Source organism: Odontesthes bonariensis, chromosome 10 (genome assembly GCF_027942865.1).
Source record: "Odontesthes bonariensis isolate fOdoBon6 chromosome 10, fOdoBon6.hap1, whole genome shotgun sequence".
Classification (NCBI taxonomy): domain Eukaryota; kingdom Metazoa; phylum Chordata; class Actinopteri; order Atheriniformes; family Atherinopsidae; genus Odontesthes; species Odontesthes bonariensis.
Genome location: NC_134515.1, coordinates 18,964,775 through 18,980,372, shown reverse-complemented (window position 1 = coordinate 18,980,372; position 15,598 = coordinate 18,964,775). Strand labels below are relative to the sequence as shown.

General features: G+C 40.7%; 1 protein-coding gene across 4 annotated transcripts in view; it reads right to left on the bottom strand.

Moving 5' to 3' along the window:
- The window catches only part of wnk3 (WNK lysine deficient protein kinase 3), a 40,273-nt gene that overhangs the window by 20,708 nt on the left and 3,967 nt on the right, over window positions 1-15,598 (bottom strand). For all 4 annotated transcript variants that reach the window (XM_075476699.1, XM_075476700.1, XM_075476702.1 and 1 more), the window contains exons 2-6: window positions 11,171-12,340; window positions 1,691-1,863; window positions 872-1,092; window positions 301-458; window positions 14-102 (exon numbers count right to left, since the gene is read on the bottom strand). In XM_075476699.1, the coding sequence (XP_075332814.1) occupies window positions 14-102; window positions 301-458; window positions 872-1,092; window positions 1,691-1,863; window positions 11,171-11,875 (1,346 nt within the window). In that variant the 5' untranslated portion in view covers window positions 11,876-12,340. The remainder of the gene's footprint in view (window positions 1-13; window positions 103-300; window positions 459-871; window positions 1,093-1,690; window positions 1,864-11,170; window positions 12,341-15,598) is intronic.

Below are 15,598 nucleotides of genomic sequence, written 5' to 3'. Positions count from 1 at the left end.
AAAGCCTACTAACCTCTGACATTTGTTCTGCCGAATGCAGCCTTCAATAATCTCTTTGATCTCTGGGTCATTCACTTTATCAAAGCTGGCTGGCTTTATACCCTGCAAAAAAAACGTGTTGTATTCATAGAACTAGGTTTTTGGAAATTGTATATTATCATTAAAGACATTTGAATCATGGGTCCAAACTGTCGGGATCATATTCACAGTAAATAACATCAAAATAAATTAGATCTTTATGTTTCATCGCCACAAATCTGCTGTGACACTCAATGCTGTCATTCAATCAAAGACACTCACACTTGTGACTTTGCGATAGATCTGAGCAGCATTTTGGCATTCAGAGTAGGGGTATTCTGAAGTAGCCATCTCCAGCATACACATCCCAAAGGCATACACATCCACTGACTCATCATAGTGCTCCTCATACATCTCCGGAGCCATGAACTCTGGGGTTCCTGTTAAGACAAGACAGTGGTTCCAAGCTAATAATAACCCAAACAGTCTGATACTACGTCATCACTCTTTCTGTTTAAAAACTATATATACTGGGATATTATTTTGTCCACAGAGCAGACATGCCCAACTCAACAGATGAATTGACACTGAGTTATACAGTCCAACAGAAATACAGTCAATTTAATTGGGTTAAATTGTACCAAAGTACCAGAGTGCCATCTGTTAGTGGTCTATGTTTATATCAAACATGGTCCCTCGTTAGATTTTACAGTGATTTTGTAAATATTTGTTAACGGTGCTTCCATATGTCGCTGAGGCTCTCTTTAAGGATCCTAACTCAATAATGGTTTTCTATAGCTGCTACATGACTGGTATCATTCTCAAAAGTAGCTGGTCTACACATGCAGCCTACCTATGACACTTTTGGCAAAGGACGTCCTCATAAGTGTGGCCAGTCCAAGGTCCCCAATCTTGACTGATCCTGTGGGACCAGTTATGAAGATGTTGTCACACTTAAGATCCCGGTGGACAATTGGTGGAGTCCTGGTGTGAAGGAAGTGAAGGCCCTTGAGAATTTGCCTGCACCAGCTCCTCAGGACCTTGGGTTTCATTACCTTAAAACGTTTCAGATAACTGTACAGAGAGAGGAAATGCAATCAAACTCAAAGGAATCCTGTAATCAACCACAGACAGACAGAACGCCAGGGACCAAAGCTGTATAAATCCCTTTCAGTTCCAAAAACATCATCTTGATGGATTGTGACACTTATTCTGTATATAGTAAGATTAACTTTCTCTCCCATAAGTAATAGTTGCTTTAACTAAAATCATAAAGTTAATCCATTAAGATCATTCTTCCAGGTATGCCCAGTAAAAATGACTGACGAGAAAAGAAAAACTAACATGAGATGACAGTTGATATTAGCTAACTGGTCTTTGGTTCACAACCTCAATGGGTCCCATGGATACTACAGCTGAAACGAAATTATTCAGATAACATCACTTAGAGAAACTAGTTTGCATTTTGTAGAATGTAACTATTTATAGTACTAAAGTAAATGCCATGTCAATGTCAAGACATTAAGAACTTGTTAGGGATTATCACATTTATTTTAATCAGGTCTGTGATTACAAGATTTTTTCTGACACCAAGGACCAAATGACAAACCCATACACAAGAACAGAATTGATACTGAGTAAAAGGTAATAGATACGAGGATTAAATACTGACGTTTTGAGTGTTCCTGATGTCATGAGTTCGGTGACCAGTACAATGCACTTCTTTCCACGGAGAACAGACTCCCACGAATCATAGAAGCGGACGATGTTAGGGTGCTGAAGCCCCTTGAGCATCTCTGCCTCCTCCTTGAAGCGTTGCTGCTCTGCCTTGGTCAGTTTGCGGTCCTAAGGTGACAGGTACATGTCATGTTTTGCGGTTGGAGTGTTGACATTTGCTTCCCTACTCTGTGGCCGGCAGCTCCAAAAGTAGCTCCACAGATTCCCGAAGAACTGCTTCCCTGCTTTTGTGTCCATGGATTTGAAACACTATAAGACTAACTTACCTGTTCATATAAACACAATAACCCCTATTGCCACTAGATGGCACTAATAATATAGAGTTGAAGTAATGCTAAGACAACACCCAAGCTTTATAAAACACATGTCTGCTGCATCTGCCACAAATCCCCAGTATGGCGCACAGACTGGATGCTGCAGAAATCGAATTCACTGCACATGCAGCATCCCAGAGAATAGACATGCCCACTGATTAATCTCGTGTTAAACATTTTTTTTCACAAAGCGAAGGCGTGCTCTGAAAATAATGCATGTTTACTGAGAGATCATTTATTGCTTTTTTCATATCTATTCATTCTTATATTGTTTTAAGTCATTAATGATCTCACGATAAACACAAAAATGACACAAGGCTTTAAATTACCAGTGAGCAGAAAAAAAAAGTATTCTTAATTAGATTTATGATGTGATTAAAGCGATACAATGTAACTTCTCAAAAAGCCCACTCTGGAGCTCACCCTTTCACTTTCACTTTTCACGTTTCACGTTTGTTGACGAACCGGCGAGGAGTTAGAAGGTGCAAGCTATGTCGACCAAGAAGGTAAGAGTAATCAAATGTACCTGGAAGCGTGAGAGGGGTCTATTTGTTTTTGCGGTAGGTGTGCCAGAAAGCAAGTCGAAGTACTTCCGCTCAGCTCCCGGGCCGCTCCAGCAAAGTTACATAGCGCAGTTTTTCCAACTTAGACCCCCGAAGGGCATAGGAGACAGGCCAGTCGTAATATTAAAACTCATTCTAGCCACACAATTTTTTTCAAGCTGTTATTTTAAGGTAGAAATGTTACATAGTATTGCTTTAAGTGCAGGGAAATTGACAGCAAACACAACACTGACAGTGAAAACCTTTTATTGGAGTGAAAATAATGGACGTCTCCACTGAGTGTTTATTTTTAGACTTGTCACGAGCAGCTGTTGTTGTCTGCTGTATGTGTACAAATAACTGAACTTTTGGGGGGCCGAGGTCTTTTGGCACGACATTGATCTTGTGATCTACTCTGGGGCATTAACAAAGTAAAAAAAAAAAACAATGAGTCATTTTATTTTTCATTTTTTCCCACAGGTTTTGTCGTGAAAAAGAGCAACTTCTGACTACACAAAAGACAATTGGAGAAAATGATAAAACAAAATAAGAGGGTGTGACTTAATATCTGCGGGGGGGAGTCCTGGGCAGCAACCGCCGTGTCGCAAACAGACCGCACTAAAAATAGAAGTCATCATAACACTGGCTTTCCGCTGATCGATGCCATTGATGTTGAGCTTTTTGCTTTACACAAAGCCCATCAAAGAGAGACGGTGCCCTGCAGGTATTCCGAAACGGATTTCCCCGTTATGTCGTGCTATTTTTCTACAACTTTACCGATAGAATTTTTGTCCCCGCTGCTTCTTTTGCAACCAACGCCCGTGTTTAACTTTTTCTTTCGCTCTCTGTGCACAGGTTCTGTGTCCTTTTCTGGAAATGCCAGCGGAGAGGACAATCCCTTCGCCCCTCCCTTTTCAACAGGGAAGTGAAGTAGCATCAACAAAAAAGGCTGCTCCTTGTTATACAAATTTGGCTAAGAATAAGTTACAAAGCCAAGGCCTGCCCTCACACCTTCAATCCTTTACACAGCATCATGTGACTTTTCCTAAACAAATGTTCTTACATGTACATCACTAAATGCTGGTGTCTCGAACCATGATAGGTCTCTAAGCTTCCAGTCCCTATCCCCCCAAAAGTTTGCATGCTTTTTTCTTACATCAGATCCCAACTCAGATTCATTTGTATAGCCATTTTTAACTGCTTCAAAAGAGTGTGCTAAACCTGGCCAGGAAGCACAGCCTTTGTTTAAGGTTAAAGCACCTATGTCCTCTTTCTCACCCCTCTTATGAAGCCTTGCTCTACTTAACTGTCTGTTACAGTGTGAGACAGAAAGCTTGCCTGTGTGTCTCTGTCTGCTGCCTCCTCAGCGTCTACTGTGTCTCGCTGAGTTTTGAATCCGACAGCCTTAGCTGTCAGCAAATGTCACAAAGAGTTCAGTTAAACTGTGTCTAGACAGATTCCCACAAAAGCCATTCTTTCATTCTGTCCATGAAAAGTACAGAAACTTTTAGAATTTCCTGCATTTCTGCATGAACGCTACCTGGCATATCATCAGATCTTTTATACAAGCCCAAAAGATGGGTGAATGAAATTAAACTAAATGGAAAAAAACTCTTTATTTATCCCAAAAGGAATCTATATAAAGACAGCCCATTTGAGGAAATATATGCAAAATATCACACTGGACTATCTATTTATTCCGTAACAATGATCCGTTGTAATGATTTCCCCGAGTGGCAGAAAAATCTCTGGGATTGACAGTTAATCTATAGGAGAAAGCAGAGTCAGGCGTTTCAGGTGTGGGCGGGTTCCCCGAGTTATACGTAAAAGAAATAACTAAGCTATCAAAAGTAAAAGGACAGATGAGACCAACACAGAACATTCTATTTAAAATGAGAAGCACAATGTTTGGAGGAAAAAGGAACACTGCATTCCAGTATAATAGCCTTATGTCATCTGTGCAACATGGTGATGGCAGTATTGTGGTTTAAGCCTGTTTTGCAGGATCTGGGCCAGGGTGGTTTTCCATCGCTGATGAAACAATAAGTTGTATCAGTGAACTCTACAAGGAAATATCAAGTCAAGTCAAAGTGGCTCGTGTAGGTAAAACAGACCCCAGCCAATTCGGTCTTCCCTCAAATGGTTAAAGAATAAATCAAAGTCCCAGCCTTAATCCGATAGAATTGTTGAAGAACGATTTGAATTGAGCAGTATGTGTGAGAAAATGTTTAAATAAGGTACAATTAATGGAACTGTTTTTTTTTTTTTTTTCTTTCAGAAGCAACTTACCAGGAGCAACAAGCAGAGTTTTTTTTTAATCATTTTTGTTATTTGTTTAATTTAATTCCATTTATCCACTATCAGGATTTGTGTGAAAATCGAAATGTTGGGGGGGGTCACAAACTTCTAGCCACCATACAAACTGATATTATAAGTCAGGTACTTCCCTCAGATACTCATAAATATTTATAAAAATTAAATTACTCTTCCTCATCTTACCAAAAAGATAAAATAGCACGTAGCCACCACGTGAAAACGTGACCTAACATTCTGTTGAACATCAGATAGATGAGAAAGCACAGCTCTCTGTTAACCTGATGGCAACTGAACTTGTCGGCGTCAAATTTGAATGAGCCCTTTCTTTAACATTTTGAAACAGCAAAACATCCAAGCAAATAGTCTGATGTAAGAGAAACTGTGTTCAGTCTTATGGTTACTAAAATGGTGATGTAGTAACATTTATGTATCACGTTCAACACGTTACGATCAACTGATTTCCCCTGCCTGCAGCACCTCACTATTCTCTTTTCTGAACCTAAAAACTTACTTTTATAACAAAGGGGCGTGTTGCTATGAGAAACCCGTGACCCAATTCTGTAGCTCCATAAATGATTGGTTTTACCAGGTAAACGTTCCCCACACCAAACAATGTTCGCAAAGCAAAGCCACAGACTCACAATACGATTCAGCAGTGCAAGACATCACGCAAAGCGAATCAGAGGCAAGATTGTTTGAAGATTATATTCACAAGTGTGAATCCTTCCTTAAAGAGTTTTCGGCCACACACAGTGGAGATGGTTTCCTCAAGTGCAGGAGTAAATCATGTTTTTCTCTTGTTCATAACAACTATGCTGGAGAGCCATTAAACCAATCAGACAGCAACCAGACTTCTTTAAGACACTGACTGTTAAATAAGCCCAAACATGGGAAGAATGGCCAACACAAGCTGCTCCCATTTACCACGAGTGGCTTTACACAACCACAGAGCACCATTACAGTGATATGACGTGTAAAATTAGGACCCTACAAGTGGTTTCCTTTTAAATGTGAGCAATGCGGCTCGCTCCGTCACTGTCATTGACATATGTGACAGAAGATGCGAGGAACATTAATATAAAAAAAGATCAGGGTCTGAATGACTGATTGTTGTCACTCTAACAGTTTGATGAAGCTGATGATGTGATCCATACAAGTTGTTCGTCATTTCTGCTAATCAAATATATATAAATAATTTCACAATCGTGTCAAATAAAAAACATAATGATACTTTTCAAGAAATAAAACAATCATATCTATAAATGAATAAATATATTTTTAAAGATATATTTATATTTAACATATTATTGATGTGTAATTAAGATTAGTTGAGGCTAGTTCAAACAGACTACAGCTGAACTGAGCGGACCCGAATGGAATCAATCCGACCAAACTGGCCAGACAGTTCGCCTCGTTTTCTGTCAATGCCCACGTCGACCACATTACAGATTCATTTCCACTTCCTTGCGATGTGCGTGTGTATTAAAATATCATTGTTGAACCCGTTAATGCATTTTCTATGCTCCGGTTTTTCTTTTTGCCTCATTCTGCAATCAACATCACAGTGGCTGAGTTTTCTCATATTTTCCACAAATGGTTGAAAAACAAAAAATACAAATTCATAATTTCTTACGTTATATTTTTGGGACCTTCCTTTTATTCTGTCCATGTCTGCAAAATCTTGCAATTATACTGATGTGTAGTACATCTCTGGCAGGCCTAAGCACTACAAATTAGTTAACGGAGTAAAACAACGCAAGCGAACCTGTATTTTTCTGGGATCAGACATCTGGCAGAGCAGAAGGTCACCGGCAGCAGGTTATAAACTAGCCTCGTAAAACACCGGCATAAATGGACAGGATATAACTTACAAGGCACATTTGGTAGGTGGTAAGAGGCTGGGGTCATGAATACCAAAGCATGCGAGTCCTAAAACATCTATTTTGGCAAACACAGCCCTGAGTGTCAGATATCACAGGGATTACATTTAGGTGGCATCTGAAGTCTGAGGAACCCACAGTGGGGTAAACAGGCTGATCAAGAGCACCATCAACAACTAGGGGATATTCCTCCTCGCTGCAGGTGGATCTTTGTACATTAATGAGGGTGCATGCAGTATATTTGCTTTGCAGAGTAGGTGTAAGTGTGTCAGCATTTGAAAATCCAGTGTGGCGGATGGTGGCTAGGATTAGATTACTGTAAGCTACAACAGCTCTGACTAACAAGATAGATTGCTGCAAAAAGGCTGTCCCGCATACCAGATTAAAACTCCTAACCTTTGGGCCAACCTCACAGACCTCCACAAATGACTTCAGCCTTTACACAGCACTAGCCACTTTGTTAAATAAGCGCGAGTGGGTTTTCGGAGCTCTGACTGAGACAACTCCACTGCTATAATGTCAAGCTGGCCCACCGACAGAGTCGCAGCATCGCCGTTAAAACAGCTTTAAGATAACAAAACAATAACAAACAGAACATACCCATAAACAATTCTGCTGTTCAAACTAAAGAGCACTACCTGATGTGAGATCTGATTACAAGGGCTCCCATTTTTGTCAGAGGATTACCTTAAATCATGCAATGGCAATTATGATGATAAGTGATACATATTCATTGACTCCTAATTAAGCTGTACAGTTAATGTTATGTTGTCAATGTTGTACATAATAAAATAGAAACTGAATCTCTGTTGCTGGTTAGGTAATAAAGACTGAGGATACGGCCCCAGGGACACTTGCCAACTGTCGGTGACCCGGATAAATGTGTGTCTGGCCAGTTTGGTTGGATTGATTCCATTCGGGTCTGGTCAGTTCAGCTGTAGTCTCTTTGAATGAGACTCTCCTAATCTTAGTAACACATTAATAATGTGTCTTTCTTTAGCTTTTCTTCACCCAACTGCTCTGTCATCATCCAAATCAATCAAGCTAATCCTCAGGTTCTCCCTTCGTTGTGGTTTGTCGGACCAAGTTAAAAAAAAAAAAAAGCTACAGTAAGAAAATAGCTTTTAAAGAATATTTCTAAATTGTTCTTTTGAAAAGGTATGATAGGGACAGCAGTTGTTTTTTTAACATGAAAAAGCCTGATGGCTACAAAAAGAGATGATGTCCGATTTATGCAAATTATTCGATTACTATGATATTCATGGTCAAACTGGAGGTCAGAACTGTCCTCCTAACCTGGCATTTGACTGCAGACCTAAATTCAAAAAGCTCTGGGGCAAAACAAATCAAATCGCCCAAATATTTCAGTTTCTAAACTTTATTAAACTTCAGTTCTGAGTATCACTCTTGTCCTGCGAGTGCAGCAGCACTAAGCTGAGCTGGACCAGTCTGGGATGACTGGGTTGAACCAGTCTGGTTTCTGCCACCTGAGTTATGCTGTCTGTGCAGGGTTTTTGTTCCAGCCTGACAGGCACCCACTGTAATTAACTCCCTGGATCACTCTGCATGCTCACTCAAACAGACAAAAAGGGAAGGGGGAGAGATGGGGAGGGAGGGGAGAGAGGAAGATAGAGGGAGAGTGATAGGCGCACTAATACAGTGACAAACTGTATGTCTGATGCAGACAAACAGGCAGCAGTGCCCCACACACAGAAATGCACACGATTGATTCAAATGCATCTACTTTGGGTAATAGATGGCTACATGTATAGCTTTGCCCTTTTAAACGTGTAATTCACAGGGAAAGCAAAATAAGAGAGAGGGTGTCCGTACTGTGAATTGAAGTTACACACTCCTTCAAGCTGCATTTGGACAGCTAATCCCCTGGCTTCCCTCAATTTATGGTCACAAGAGGAGAGGAGCATGGTGCCCCAAGGCTGGAGTCTCAAAGGAAAGTGAAAAGCACTGGATTGTCTATAGTCCTTCCCCACCAAGTGCATTCAAATTGGAATTCTTGCACAGATACCTCATGGTGTTAAGTTATCATATCCTGTAAATTCCAACAGCCATCCTGACCTACATATTTGAGTTGACTTTACTTAGTTATCAGTATATCTACTTTTTGAGTTATAGTTAATAGCATTTGTATGCATTTTTTTAAGGCATCGGTTTAAATGCTGTTTCAAAGTAAGTTGAACTAATTGGATTCAGTGGGTAATATATTCAGCTCTTGTTTATGATCCCTCTGTTTTCAATCAATAAAATCACAGAATTGTATAGAAATTAGTTCCCTTTTTTTCCAGTTGAGAAGAGAATATGTTAACTATGACTGAGGACAAATTAATGGCCTAAATGTAGTCACGGAGTCAGGTCTATCATTAGTATCACAGCAATGTATCATTATTATTCTGATCACTACTGTCCACTCCAACGGCACTTCGCACTGGAACTGTGCACATGCTCTGGGGAGGTGCAGTAAATAGGACAGATCATGTGCCCTGAGAGACTAGAATGTTGCACTGAATGTGGCACTGGATTCATCTATAGGCGTGTGACCACGGCCTTGTGTGCTGCCAGTGTGTATGTGCCCGTTGGTGTGTGTTAATGTGACAACTTAGCATTAGCCACAGGACTGCTCTCTGGGAGGAATGCCACAGTAATCCTCCGTTTGTATCATCGTCTCCCCCCCTCTGTCTCTCACCATCACTTCCTGTGTCTGTCTTTTCATTTTCACACTCACACCCTTTTTCCTCTCTCCTAGCTGTCCCTCTGTATGTAAGAATCGCCATCTGTTTTTCTCTCAAATCATTAAGCTGTACATAATACACAATCTAATTAAACATTTAGTGATAAAAAGTTTGTTTCTTTTTGACTGTCTTAGTCATTTCTGAGTGATGTACTCTGTTTTATAACCAATAACAACAAGTCTCCCTCCATAGGATTTCATTTGACCAGTTGCACTTTCAGAAAAATAAAAAATAAAAAAGGATATTACAGATTTAGTATGCGTGCAGCTTAAGCCTAATGTCTTTTCATTTTCAGCAAATGCTTTCCCAGCTTAAAATTGCTCTCCATGGGCAAAGGCCAAAACAACATTTCTGAAGTAAGGAAAGTAAGTTATCTGTTGGCAAAAACATATTCTCAATGCTACAGAAGGTTAAACATGCCACACAAAAAGGGCAAGATGACTGTGTAAGTAGGGTTGACCACCAGCTGCGTAAGAAGTAGCATTGCTAAACTGCTGATGTAAAATTGATTCGCTACCTGTTGGAATAGTACCAGAAAAGGTGATGTGGGCACGCCTACTGCTTGTTAGTCCAATTGACGGAGGCTGATCTCAAGGATTAGTCAAGGCTCTTGTTTTGGAATTAGCTCCAAACCAAACACATGACTGACTTTTCTCACACAAAGCCAACACTCAAATCAGATGGCTTACTATAACACTGCTTGCTATTGTGAAGTTAAGAGTCGGAGGGATGCGTTTCTACTCTCTTCCACAAGTCCGTCTCCCACCGCATGTTGAATTCTTACCAGTTAACAATGCTTCTTATTAACTCTAGGAATAATAAAATCCGGTTGGCTGCAGCATGTAAAGACTTGAACAGTACTCTCACACTATTTCATATAATTATTTTCCTCCCACTGCCATGTCCAAGCATAACAAAGAGTTTCATACAGTAATATTTGCAACAGCCATCACATAGTGCATTCTAATGAGAGGTCTGTTTCACATGACCATTTCCATTTCATATCTCTAACATTTTACATTGCAGAAGAGCATTACACTGTATACTACATGACTCAGTCTACTTTCGATAGGATAATGTGAGGATTACTGGCAAAAATTGCTAGTTCAACAAAGAAACGTTAGAAAGTAAGGCAGATCAAGTTGTCTGATTTCAAATACTGTGCCTTGGTATAGAACATACACATTCAGGAGTACTGTTTCTAACAGGAGACCCGTTACAAAAACAAACTTACGGCCTACGACTCTATCATTCTGAACAGTCCTTGAAAAAGCCAAATACTCCATTTTCTGTTTTTTGCTGTCACAGATGATGCTTCTCTGTTTCACCCTGGTCTCCACTGATCTGTGACCCAGAATGCACAGTAAGCTGGCAATGTGCTGACATTTAGAGACTGCTATGCATAAAAAAAAAAAAACATACTCAGCAGTGCCCTAATTGGTATATATATATATATATATATATATATATATATATAGTTAAGTACTTTCATTTGTGTATACGTTTATAAGTGCATCATTTATCCAGGGTGTATTCAATCTTGCATATGACTCTGTCAGCTAACGCAGACTGTACAGGCGAATGTTTGGCAAAGTAAAGAACATAGTTAGTCTTACCTGAAGTTCACACCAAGCCACTTCCACCCAAGTGTCAGTGTCCAGGCCTTTATACACAGTCTTAAACGCTCCTCTGCCGAGCTCAATATCAAACTTGAGGAACCTTCCACCTGGAGAGGTGGCTACAGCCTTCATCTCTGACTCCTCCTCTTGATCACGGTCCCTCTCCCTCACACTTTGGGCAGGTGCAGATGAAGGAGCATCTTTGCCAGGCTCGTGGCCCTGAGATGGATCATGTTCTAAGTCTGCAGAGGAAGAAGCAGTCCCCTGCTGCTGGGCACTGACAAAGCCTGGTTCTGTGGAGCGCAGCTCCAGGTGGGGGGCACTATGAGGAGCCTCAGGGGGCAACTCCAGCTCATCATCCTCCTCGCAAATTTCCACGCTCTTCCTGAAGAAGCGCTTCTCCCGTCTCAGTCGTTTATGACCAGAATCGCCTGGTAAGGAAGGCAGGGAGACCAAGACTGGGGACTCCTCACAGAAGGTTTCTTCTTCTCCTCCTCCCCCACCTCTTCCAATTCCTCCATCCTCCCCTCCTGTCTCTCTCCCCTCTTGAGTCCGGGAGGAAGGGAAGTCCGAGGGGGTGCTATGTGTCCTCTCCCTCTGTTGGTTGGCCCTGCCTTCCCGCTCCGTATCCTCCTCTTTCTGTCCATCAGGTTTCTCTGAGGAGTCCTCAGTGCCTGTGGGCTCTCCTGGGTCAGTAGCCATGGGGAATGGTCTTTCCCAACCCGCCTAGACTTCCTCCTCCACCTCCACCTCCAAACCTTAGCTCCTCCGACAGTCTCCGTCTCTCTCTCTTTCTGTGGTCACCCACTCAACTATTTCAGTCTGCAAGGCTGCTCTTCAAGTGCTGCAGGTGAAGGCTTGAGGCTTGGTAAACCTGGGGGTTGTCTCACTTCTCCCCTGCCTTCTTCCTCTCTGGATTCCTTTTTTGCTGCTTTTCGTTAGTGCAGAAGCGGGAGAATACAACTGCTGAAGAACTCTGTCCTCACTTTTCTTCCACCCATTTCCTACATTCCTACAGAATCCTCTTGTGCAGCAGCAATCAAAGAAACCCACACGTCTCTCTCAGTGAAAATACTAAACCTGGAGTTTTTTTTTTTTTTTTCAAGCCTTTCAAGAAATCTTCAGAGCTTCTCTTTCAGATTGTTATGTGAATATCTTCAAATAAACCTGCAATACAAAAACAAAACATTCCATTAATATTCAGGTAGTTTACAAGAGAGAATTATTTCCATTTTGACACATCTAGATCTCTAAAGCAAAGGTATGACATATTTTAATCAGTATGCAAGCAGAGTTTGAAAATCTACAGACTTTGCATGAAAATTTAAACATAAAAAAATTAAATGTTTTTAAATGATCCATTTTCAACAGATGCTTGCAAAATTGACCTGAGGTACCTGTATTTAAAGCTTAATCTTTGTACATTTAAATGAAAAATGTCAAGGACTGTTTAGTTGCAAATCTATCTTGAATCCTCCAGTATATGGTTATGAGTGTCCTCTGACCAAAGCTGTGTTCAACAGTTCCATTAGTCAACAGAGAGCTGCAGCTGAGAGAAAGCAGTCCCGACCATTAAATATGGATGATGATCTACAGGCCAGTCGTGTGTGAATAATTTATACTCAGAGGGACTCTTAAACTTGAATGACTACAACACATCTACAACTGAGGGCTGATTAAGATACGCAGCTGTGATTATCATCAGCACAGGCGTCACCAGACAGTATTAAGCAGTGCACACACAGTCCACTGAAGCCACTTTACAGGGTGACATGTTCAGGTATTATTCAGCAGAAGGTGAGTCTGAACACATCAAGTTTCCCCTGACAATCAGCAGGGTCAGCTCTGTCACTGATTGACATCAGTTAGGTATGTGTGTACAGTATGCTTGTATCAGTTTGAGAAGACTAGTAGGCATCTTTCTGATGGCATCTTGAGGTTCACTCCTCCTCTTTCATTCCCCCATCTGTTCCAAGGTATTGTATCTATAATTTGTGTTCTAACAGCCTACAATCTCTGAGTGGTTGTTTCAGCTGTTTCGTGAAGACATTTCTCAGCCTGAAGTTTCTCTGATGAAAGTATCTAAGAGACAGAGTTGAGCTACCAATCACAGATGCAATAAAGCCTGAAGTCACCACTCTGAACTTACAGGAAGAAAGTATTTGTGATGCAGACGGACAACAAAAGCTAGGCTTGTCATTGTATTGGGAGTGGATCAGTGAGGTAAGCTGAATGATGGGGTCAAGGTCAGGGTCTTAGCTCACTTTAGATATTACTTTACAACTAAACAGGTAAATCTTTATTGAGCTTCAACTGTTAGCCACCCCTGTCACAACCAAATTCTTAAGGGTTACAGGACTAAAGACATTATAAACACCACCTTTGAACAGTCAGCGTGGGCCCCCCAAAATGTCCCAGCAGTAAATCTAGACCTTTCCTTCAATCGGGACAATCATGACCACCAAAGATGAGTGTAGCCTTTTATCTCTCCTATAACATGGTCATTAACGCTCACATCAATCCTATTGTGTCCTTAGATTCAAAGTAAACAAGGCTGACACACAATGCTAGCAGCTGTCAGTCAAATTAAAACACAATACGCTGATACTAGACCAACTGCTAAGAGACTCTTTAAAGAAAAGAAAGAATTCCAGTTCAGCTACATTCCCAGGATAGAGACATATGCTGGAAGACATGCGGTAATTAGTGTTGAGCACGTAGTCTCCAACGTACCTCAGCACCACAATGCAACAGAACTGGTTATGAAATCATTGACTGTATATGGATAGACAGTATGGACTAAAGGATTAATCATACTGCACTCTATGTAATTATAAATAGCAACAGATACATAATGTTATTTAGGTAACTTTCTGGAACTTTGATTTAGAAACCATTTACAAGTAAAACTTCAAGACATTACATTTTGTTTATTGAGTTAATTAAGCGCTTCTGCTGCTAAGCCTATGATGACTTTACGTAACCTCCAATATTAAAGCAGTAGTGACGAGAAAATGTACAGCAAGTACAAATTGATTTTCCAAATAAAAATGATAGAAAAGAAAAAATGTAAATCACAATTTGACTGTTTTTGTGTAACCAGCTTCCAGAAATCAAACTATTCTATGATCAGCATAACTTTGTCTATCAGCTACTAGATTTCTTTTTTGCAATACTGTAAGCTAAAAATATTTCTATAGTACTAATCTGATACTTAATGTAGAGCACCTAAAAAAAGAAAACTAAGAAAACTAAAAGAAAATAACTGAGATACGGCAACCCACGGGGGACATACCATCGAGAACAGCGAGTCTAAATAGGTAAATCCTAACAGGATGTGGAGAACATAAAGGGGGAAGAGCAACAGGCGATAAAGAGAGGGAAGTTGCCCTTTAAACAGGAGCTTATTCGCTAATGTCCCCAGGGCAAGGAGTTCCCATGAAAGCCACATACCGGACAGAGTTATCACAGTACATCAAACACGTTCAGCTTCATCACTGTCTCTCACACCCATCAAGTCCCCCTTCAAAACACACACACACACAACACACAGATATAAATATCAGACACACACCAGCAAGTCAGAACAAACTTTGTTTCCCTCTCACTGCCTTCTATACACAGACAAAAACACACACACAGATCAAAAGCAAACTGTCACTTACACCCAAACCACATGTCCCCTTTTCAATGAAAGAATGCCGACAGGAATTTCCTGACACCAGCCAAATGACCAAGCAACTGCTCATGTGACCAAATGTGGCAAACCATAGTTGAAGATAATAAAAACCAATGCACAAGCTGAAACTGTGACATCTCGCTTGGACAGCAAATACATTCCAGCGTACATCAAGTTCCCATGTCAGATTCATTGTCTCTTCAGTTCTATACGAGTGCTTGAATGCCTAAGAACTGAACATCTGTTGTGCAGCACTGGGCCTGTCCTAAAGGATTCTGGGAGGCTCCGACAACACCTGCAGCGGCCTAATAATCCTTGAAATGTTAAACCAAAATCATTGTGACATCTTTACGTCATCAGTGCCAAAGATGTTATTTATATTTTAACCTGAAAAACTCACAGGTGCCATTCTTTTTTGTCACCACAGTTTTTTGTTATGTAAGCTCAAAGTGTGAAGTGTCAACTTTGACAGCTAAAAACTTTCAAATCTAATCAAAATTGCACACAGAAAAGTCCCAAATGACCCAACACCAAACCGTAACTTGAAACGCAACAAAAACACTGCAATCCCACTGCACATTTCCAGCTACTTAAGCTTACCGGACTGCCGTTGCAAAATTAGGCTGGCAGACAAAGGGTGAGCCAGGGGACTCTGTGTGAGTGCGCAGACAGCCATGTTTTTGCAATTGAGGGGGACATGTAGATGAAAAGAGAGAATAAAATGTGGTGTGGGGGACAGGAAGGGA